The sequence below is a fragment of the Cynoglossus semilaevis genome, chromosome 2, assembly GCF_000523025.1.
Source record: "Cynoglossus semilaevis isolate Cse_v1.0 chromosome 2, Cse_v1.0, whole genome shotgun sequence".
Taxonomy (NCBI): domain Eukaryota; kingdom Metazoa; phylum Chordata; class Actinopteri; order Pleuronectiformes; family Cynoglossidae; genus Cynoglossus; species Cynoglossus semilaevis.
The window spans coordinates 86,719-95,416 of record NC_024308.1 but is presented as its reverse complement, the minus strand read 5'-3'; the positions used below and the strand labels follow the sequence as shown (position 1 = coordinate 95,416).

At 48.1% G+C, this 8,698-nt stretch overlaps 3 protein-coding genes across 8 annotated transcripts in view; all 3 read left to right on the top strand.

Annotated features, from left to right (window-relative positions):
- Positions 1-6: 6 nt before the first annotated feature.
- tmem45a (transmembrane protein 45a) lies at positions 7-2,875 on the top strand. Of its 6 annotated transcripts, XM_025064652.1 has the most exons (6): positions 7-642; positions 803-1,354; positions 1,442-1,654; positions 1,754-1,938; positions 2,015-2,157; positions 2,334-2,875. In XM_025064652.1, the coding sequence occupies exons 2-6, from the start codon at positions 982-984 to the stop codon at positions 2,425-2,427; spliced, it is 1,008 nt and encodes a 335-aa protein (XP_024920420.1). In that variant the 5' UTR covers positions 7-642; positions 803-981; the 3' UTR covers positions 2,428-2,875. The 6 variants fall into 6 exon arrangements, with proteins under 6 accessions (XP_024920420.1, XP_024920415.1, XP_024920417.1 ...); XM_025064647.1 differs by having other exon boundaries at positions 1,442-1,938; XM_025064649.1 differs by having other exon boundaries at positions 803-1,654.
- Positions 2,876-3,070: 195 nt separating this feature from the next.
- On the top strand, positions 3,071-6,617 carry gtpbp6 (GTP binding protein 6 (putative)). Its single transcript, XM_008329373.3, is given in 10 exon segments — positions 3,071-3,768; positions 3,852-3,989; positions 4,387-4,457; positions 4,544-4,674; positions 4,770-4,840; positions 4,922-5,080; positions 5,170-5,378; positions 5,510-5,658; positions 5,930-6,082; positions 6,161-6,617. Coding segments are annotated over 10 exon segments (1,632 nt in total). The 5' UTR covers positions 3,071-3,338; the 3' UTR covers positions 6,282-6,617.
- Positions 6,618-6,758: 141 nt separating this feature from the next.
- rp2 (RP2 activator of ARL3 GTPase) overlaps positions 6,759-8,698 on the top strand; it is a 3,151-nt gene continuing 1,211 nt past the window's right edge. Inside the window, exons 1-3 of the mRNA XM_008329361.3 lie at positions 6,759-7,018; positions 7,419-8,087; positions 8,357-8,471. Coding sequence (XP_008327583.1) covers positions 6,875-7,018; positions 7,419-8,087; positions 8,357-8,471 — 928 coding nt within the window. The 5' untranslated portion in view covers positions 6,759-6,874. The remainder of the gene's footprint in view (positions 7,019-7,418; positions 8,088-8,356; positions 8,472-8,698) is intronic.

Below are 8,698 nucleotides of genomic sequence, written 5' to 3'. Positions count from 1 at the left end.
CACAATGTGATAATAATCAGTTTTGGGACAAACAAACAGTATCAGACGCTTCCGGCCGTCGTCATGACAACCAATCAGTGGGAGAAACACTGGCGATCCCTGTGTCATGAACCTAATCAAAAACAAGTCAACAGTGTATCCTGCTGGAGAACAGGTGAACTGCAACAGAGAAATAATTTCATATCATCAACCGCGGTCTGTCAGAGAGAACCGTGTTCCCTGAAGTGTCTACGTCACGGAGCGGGACTACGACTGGAGAGTTCGGTCTGTGTACGTGCAGCAGCTCGTGTCTAGTCCTGAACATGGATCTGGATCTGGATTTTGGAGGTCGCTGCTTCTCTACCGCAGGAGAGAAATTGCACACGTGTACAGACGAGGCGCTCAGCCAATCACGACTGCACTGTGTGACGTCGCAGCTGTCAGTCAGCCAATCAGAGACAAAATAGTTCCGCGTCTGTGCTTGTTGTTTTTTCCTAAGCGGAAAACGGAAAAAAAAGGATGAGAAGAAAAAAGAGGAGAGAAGAGAGTGACTGAAAGAAGAAGAGTTGAGGATGAACAACAGACGTCTGTGATTCTCCGAACATGAGGCAGTCCTGACTCCTGAATCCAGAATCCGTTTGGTTTTTTGGAACTTTTTCACAGGTAAGAAATCGTTCCGTTTCTGTTTGAAGTTGAACTGATTTTGGAACTGATGTGTGTCTGTGTTCCACTTCACTTAAAACCTCCATCACGTGACTTTCTGAACTTTTACTGTAAAAACACTGAGCTCGGTTCCTGTAGAACTTTTTTTTATCTTAAACAGTAGCACTGTCACGTGACACTGCCCCCTGGTGACCAGTTGAACAATTGTTTCAGTAGATGACTGTTCTGAACCTCTCTCGTTGAGACTCCCCCTTCTCCCCCCTCACCCCTCCTGCTGTTGTTAAAGACCATTTGACAGACTGAAGTGGTTGTCATGGTGATCACAGTGTTTACCTCACCATGAAGAGGAGAGAGGAGGAGACAGAGGTGGAGGAGGACAGAGGAGGAGCCCAGATCAGACGCTGCTCCATCAGCTGTTCTTCCACTGAATGTTCTATGAAGCCCAGGTTCCACTTTGGTCTGGAACTGTTTAAAGGAACCCGTTCTTTCCGACCCTCAGGTGTGAAAACAGACGTCATGGGCAGCTTCAAGGGCCACGCCCTTCCTGGAAGTTTCTTCTTCCTGGTTGGGCTCTGGTGGACAGGAAAATATGCGCTACTCCACGCCACACGCAGAAACAAGAACCTGGGTTCCTTTCGACTGGCTAGCAGAGCAACACAGCGCCGCCTGGAGGTGGCAGAGAGCTGCGTGGTCATCCTCTTCTCTGTTGTGGGTGAGAATGTTTCTGTTTTCCATATGAACTGCGTGATCTTTAACTCCTGGCGGTCACGAATACTGCTCTCTGTGGTGCCCCCTGCAGGAATCCTGGCAGAACAGTTTGCTGCTAACGGTCCCAGGCTCCACTTGTACGACTCGGTGGAGAAACATTGGGCGTTCCTGATGAACTGGCAACATTCCACCATGTACCTGTTCTTTGGTCTTGCTGCCACGGTGACTGTGATCCTCCACACCACAGAGGGCGCTCCTGTGGCCATTGACCGACTGATGCTGGCTGTGGCCTTCTTCAATGAAGGCAAGAGACGCTACGCTAGGCTTCTGACTCTACTGGAACTCTTGGTCTCCAATGGTTCCAGGGACTCTACTGGAACTCTTTTTTCCTGTGTGGTTCCAGGGTTCCTGTTCCTGTACCACCTCCACGGCAGGAGCGCGCTGGACGTCCACGTGCACCAGCTGCTGCTCTACGCCATCTTTGGAGTGGCCATCGTTGCCGCCCTAGAGGTTTTCCAGCGCGGTAACATAATCTTAGAACTGCTGCGCTGCTGCCTCACAGTTGTACAAGGAACCTGGTTCTGGCAGGTACTAATGACAGGGGGCGCTATCTCACTATAACAAAAAGTTCCCTATGTGATCAGTTCCATGTATTTGGACACAGATTGGTTTTGTGCTGTATCCACCTGGTGGCGCCGACTGGGACCAGAAGGATGTGGGGAACATGATGTTCATCACCATGTGCTACTCCTGGCATCTGGCCTTCTCCATGCTGATCGTAGCTCTGCTCTACAGTGCCACCAGCTGGTAGATAAACCTGCTGTGCATTCTTGTTTGTTAGCCAAGACCTCAAGGTCAAAGGTCAACTCAAAGTTTGACCAAATGATAAAATGAAGTGACTGTTGCTACGAGGTTGGGTTTCTCTGCTGAAGTGACCCCTAGTGAAACTTTCTCATAACTGCAATTCTGTCTTTGTTCTACAGTGGTGTTCGATTCCGACTAAAGAACCCCCCACCTATGGAGATGGGACTGCTGAAGCCCCGAGGGAGAGAAGCGGAGTCTGAGGAGGAGATTTGATAGAGACCTGTCTGAAGATCAAAGTCATCAAAAAGAAACGAAATCAGAGGAAAAATCAGAGAGAAATGATGGAAGGATGTGTGTGATTCAGCAGAATCAAAGACTTGGTCGTCTGTGATTGGTTGTGGAGGTCGTCACTGACTCTTCTTCTTCATCACCGTTGTTGTCGTCGTCTGAACCTGTTGTTTTTTTTTTTCAACACAGTTTTTTTTTCTGCTGTGATGAAGGAAACGTCTCTTTGTTTCTATTTTAAATTATTACATTAAGGTCAAAATGTTATTTCATGTGATTATCACATTGTTTCTGCTCCTGTTTCTCTCAGACATTGTTGCCATCGTGTGGTGAGAAATAGTCCCTACAAAAGTGAAGCAGACTTTAGTTGAAAAGTTTTCATAGACAGGAGTTAATGTTCAAATGTTTGACGTCATTAAACGATTCATGTTGTTGATGTGGTTCTCAACCCTTGGCTTCTGATGTTCACGACAATTAAACAGTAGAAAAAGTGCTGCGGTGTAAACAGTCAAACGTTTCATCAACAGGAAGTGACGTCTTATCCATTACTCAATGATTTTAGCTGTTCCACAGTATTTTAGTTCTGTTTTTATTTTTTGTGCAGCTCTGATTGGCTTACATAACACCCCGCCCTCAAGCGTTCACCGCTGGGGTCCGCGTCCCCATTAGGTGGTAGATAAAAACGGAATAACAAACAGTGATTTGTCCGGTTAAATAATAACCGCCTGTACTTTAGGGGGCAGTATAACCCTAGGTTATTTAGCTGGAAAGAAGAAGGACACACAAAATGGCGGCGGTCAGTTAGCATGTGTTAGCGTGATAGCACCCGCTGCGTGTTTAATATCGTTAAACGTTGATAATATTTGTTAAAGTTAAACAAACTTAGGAGAGTGACCGCCATGACTGGAGCGGGCATTGTCACGTGTTTCCCGCTACTGCTGGCCCGCGCCCAACGCTGCTATTGTCGATGGATGCTGCGCCATAGTTCTTACGTGCTGCCACCAGAGGGAGTCACCTATAATCAACACAACTCGATGAGACCCTCAACAACGTCTGTCGGCTGCCACAAACTCTTGCTGCCACCTGCTGGAGTGACCGTGACCAGAACTTTTGCGTGCTCGGTTGTCTGTTTGAAGAAAACGAACGTGTTTGATGGGGGAGCCCCGACAGGGGGCGACACTGAGGAGGACGACGCGATTGATGACCATGAGGTTGAGGAGCTTTTCCAAGAAGTGCAGTTCCCAGCAGCCGCCGCAGTGGGGCAGCAAAAAGTTTTCATTGTCCAGCCAGATGTGAAGTGGAGCAGAAGGAAGCAGCAGCAGACCACGGGTAGAAAAGACCGGTGTACAACAGACAGACAGACAGACAAACAAACAAACAAACAAACAAACAAACTTGTGGTTGTGTTGCAGCAGAGCTGATGATGGATGAAGCCGTGGCTCTGGTCCACACTCTGGACCACTGGAGGGTGGTGGAAAAGGTCGCCGTCTCCACCAAAACACCAGAAAAGAAGAGGATCTTTGGCAAAGGAAACTTCCAACTACTGTCAGGTACTGCCCCCTTCCTGTCAGTCAGAGAGCAGCACTTCACATCAGTGTGGTAGAAGAGTGGTACTGCACCAGAGTCAGAACAGTCAGAACATTTGGAGCTACAGGCTGATGTCAGCGACGTTATAAACACAATATACTCTAATAACATTATATGTTGGTACTGATGAAATACATGTAGTTGTACTGCACAGTCTGATTCAATTCTTCCAATGCATGGTCACTACTACACACTAAGGAAATATATTTATACATCCCCTCTTCATGGTCTACTGCTATCTCATTGGACCCCTGAGGTGAGGCTGAATCTGCCACCTGGTGGTTGAAAGGAACACAGGTTATGCTTGTCCTGTGGCTCAGTGGAGATTCAAAGGTGCTGCTGTTTGTTGTTGTTCTCCAGAGAAGATCCGTCAGACGTCAGGAGTCACCGTCGTGTTGGTCAACGTGGATCGTCTGTCTGCAGCGTCTCAGGTCAGACTCTGTCCTGTCACCTCCTCACACTGCTCCCCACGCTGCTTCTCACGCTGCTCCTCACGCTGCTCCTCTGCTCCATGTAGAATAAGTATATATAAGTGTGGGGCGTCAGAGTCCTGGACCGGTACTCACTGGTTCTCCACATCTTCAGGACCAATGCCAGAACCAGAGAAGCCAAGTTACAGATCTCTCTGGCTGAGATTCCTCTGCTGAGGTTCAAACACCTTCTGGGGAAGAAGGGGGGGATGGAGGAGCCCCCTCCCTCTTTCCCCTCTAACAGACCCTCGTTTTCTCCTTGTATCTCTGCAGGTCACGTTTAAAAAATGAGTTTGCGGACATGGACCAGCAGGGCAGCGGGGCCAGGTACATCGGAGGTTCAGGTGAGTCTCCACCCACCATTCAAACTGCGGAGGGGGGGCGGGGGTGGTGCCAGGGTGTGAGGCAGTGACTGGTGTCTGCAGGTGAGACGCTGTGGGAGGTCCAGCAACGTCTGCTGAAGGAGAGAGAGATGAAGATCCGCTCGGCCTTGGAGAAACTGAAGAGGAAGAGGAAACTGCTGAGGTCACGGCGCCAACGATGTCACTTTCCTGTGGTTTCAGTGCTGGGATACACCAACTGCGGTGAGAGCCAGCAACAGGAGCAGAGGAAGAGAAGGAGGCGCAGGAGCAGTGAACCACAGCACTACATGTTCCTCCTTTTGTCTCCTCAGGAAAAACCACTTTGATAAAAGCTCTGACCGGAGACGCCGTCCTCCAGCCCAAAGACCAGCTCTTCGCCACCCTGGATGTCACCGTGCATGCTGGTCAGCTGCCCAGTCACATGACCGTCCTGTACGTGGACACTATTGGCTTCCTGTCACAACTGCCGCATCAGCTGATCGACTCCTTCTCTGCTACTCTGGAGGACATTAAACACTCAGTACGTCAACACTGTGCCGCCACCACCAGACCAAACCTCATGGAGAAAATCAGTGATTTTAGTTCAGACCAAAGTCCATGGAGAAAATTCAGTTGTCAGAAAAATGAATTGTAACCCTGCTTCTCTTTAAGGATCTGTTGATCCACGTTAGAGATGTCAGTCATCCAGAGACAGAGAATCAGAAGATGAATGTCCTGAATGTCCTGAAGAACCTGGAGGTCCCTGACAGACTGATGAGCTCCATCATTGAAGTTCACAACAAAACAGACCTCATTCAGGAGTACGGAGAAAACGCACCAACACAGTACTGTGCAAAAGTTTTAGGCATGTGTAGAATATGTTGAAATATAAATAAGATATACGTTTATTTTGTTTCTAGATGCACACATGTATTTGTGTGTGTGTATATATATATAAGTATATATTCTATATTTTATTTAAAAACATCCAGATTTCTAACTTTTTCCAAACGTTCTCAGCCGTTAATCCTTGAATTTGGACTTGTGTCTCAGATTGTTCTGGATTTTCTCTCATTCCCTTCCTGTGTTCAGTTATCAGTGCACTGACTCCTCAGCACTTCCTGTCTCTGCTCTGTGGGGGCGTGGCCTGGAGACACTGAAGACGGCGGTGGAGGCTGAGGTGGTGAATTTGGCGAAAAGTCGCTGGTTGAATATTCCCGTGGATCTCAGCACTCCACAGTTAAGGTGTGGAATTCCTGGCTCGCTGCAGAATTCCTGTGTCTTTCATCAATAACGTTCCTAACGTCTGTCGTGTTTCTTCAGCTGGCTGTACAGAGAGGGCGCTGTCCAAGACGTTCAGGTCAACGCCGACGCTGGCACGGCCGTCGTTAAAGTGCTCATCAGTGAGGCAGCCTACGGAAGATACCGGAAACTCTTTGGATAGGGTGTGGGTGTGTGTCTGTGTGTGTATTATGGTGACCCTCAGCTCCTGAGACAGGTCACATGACCTCTCCGCGGTCTCTGCATCATGACTTTGTGTAGAAACACACTGCCCAGAGAAATGTAGGGGGCGCTGTCCATACAAGCTATGTCAACATGAGGAAAGTAAAAATGTTAATCTTCATCATCATCATCATCATCATCATCATTATATCACTGAGTTTCCAGGTGTTAAAATGAACATCAACCAAAGAGATTCAAACACCAGTGACTCTGACGTGTACAATGACGTGTACAATGATCATATGTAACGATAATAAAATATAATCATCTGAAACAAGACAACACCTCCAACCTGACAGCAGGGGGAGCAACAACAACAACAACAACTCTGCTGACGTTTGTCCGCGTTTCCTCCAACGCCTCAAGCTCGACGTCATGGCGATGTACGGCGTGCAATTTGATTGGCTCTTAGAGGATACTGTGGAAACGGGAAGCTCAAACTAAAGCAGAAGGAGAAGACGCTAATCTCCGTCATTTTTGATTCTCGGCGTCACATTTTAACGAACTCTTCCACCACAAGCGACGAAGTAGAAAATGGGCTGTTTTTTCTCCAAGAAATCCACGAAAAGAAAAGAAGAAAAAGAAGATGATTTTAAACCAACGACGAGCAACGCGATTCCGCTGGGAAACAACAGCGACGAAGCTCCCAAACAGTACAGCTGGGACAAACGAGAAAAAGTAAGAAATAAAGAGAAATCAAATGATCATTTTCACAGGTTTTTAAACCGTAGCTGAGCAGAGTGAACATGGAAATAAACAGGAGTGAATGTGAGTTTCCTGTCAAACCTCAGTCACAATTAGATTATCAGATTAGACAGACACATCACGTGATCAGATCATGTGACTGACAGGTCCTAATCAGCTGACAACACATCAAACCAGGATTTTTTTTGTTTAACCGAAAGAGGACGGTCCGAGCGCCGCCTACTGGTGAACAGCTTGCATTGGATTCTCTCACTTATTTTCTTCACAGACTTTTGTGCAGGGCAGAGCCAGGGGTTTAGAACCAAGTCTACCTTTGTAATAATGACATTATAAGTCACTATAGATGATCCTTTGACCCCGTCTGTGTTGACAGGTGGATCCTAAAGACTTCATGCTGACGGGCCTCAGAGACGTGACGGTCGGTCGACTCCCAGGAAAGCTCAACGGCCAGCAGTTTGTGATCCAGGAGTGTGAGAACTGCGACATCTACGTGTTGGACCATTCGGCCGCCGTCACCGTGGACGACTGCGTCAACTGTCGCATCGTCCTGGGCCCTGTCAAAGGCAGCATCTTTTTCAGGGACTGTAAGGACATCAGGTGCGTGGTGGCCTGTCAGCAGTTCCGCACTCGCGACTGTAAAAAGATGGACGTCTTCCTGTCTTGTGCCACGCAGCCCATCATCGAGTCATCAACGGGAATGAAGTTTGGCTGCTTTCAGTTCTTCTACCCAGAACTGGCGTTCCACTTCAAAGACGCCGGCCTCAGCATCTTCAACAACAACTGGAGCAACGTCCACGACTTCACGCCTGTGTCTGGAGAGAACAACTGGAGCCTGCTGCCCGAGAACGCCGCCGTTCTGGACTACGTCCACGCCCCCGACCCCGAGTCGGAGTTCAAGGCGGTGCGGATCTCCACGGAGCCGGACCGCAGCATTGTTCCTCTGACCAAAGGAGGGCGCCGCAAGGACAGTGAGGAGTCCTGTCTCTTTGTCTTCTTTGCTGGAGAATACGCCACCGCCAATGCTCGCAAACTCATCGACCAAGTGAGAGACTGACAGGAAGTGTGTGTGTGTGTCCGTCCAGGTTGTATTAGTTTTGGATTTTTCCATCATAGTTTCCTGAATTAGTTTTTACAGCGGGTTTGTTGTTTGTGTCAAGGTTGGGGTCAGAGTCGGGGTCAGGGTCAGATGCATGATTCAAAAGGATCAGAGTTTGTGCTGTTTAATAAGTAATGTGACAGTCTGTAGACGTTCTCGGTCTATAGACTATCTCAGACTGTAGACTGACTGTCTGTGCTGCTGCTTGTCCACAGGCCACAGCCAATGGTTTTGTTCTGATCCAGACCAAAGAAGTTTCCATGAGACCTGAAGATGTGAAGAGAGTTTTCCAGAACAGTGCAGAGGATTTGGTGGCGTGGATCACCAAAGGTCAGTTTTTTAACACATAAATATGCTCCTCCTCCTCCTTCTTCTCCTCCTCCAGCCTCTCTGTTCTGGACCATCCTGGTCTGGATCAGAACCTCATTCACCTTACATTTGTCCTGTTGTTTGAAGCAGAAGAACCATGTCAGATCAGTCATGTGACCAGGTCTTCATCAGTCAGGTCTTCATCAGTTAGCTTTACTGTAGCCAATGAAGAACCAGGTTCTCCTGCT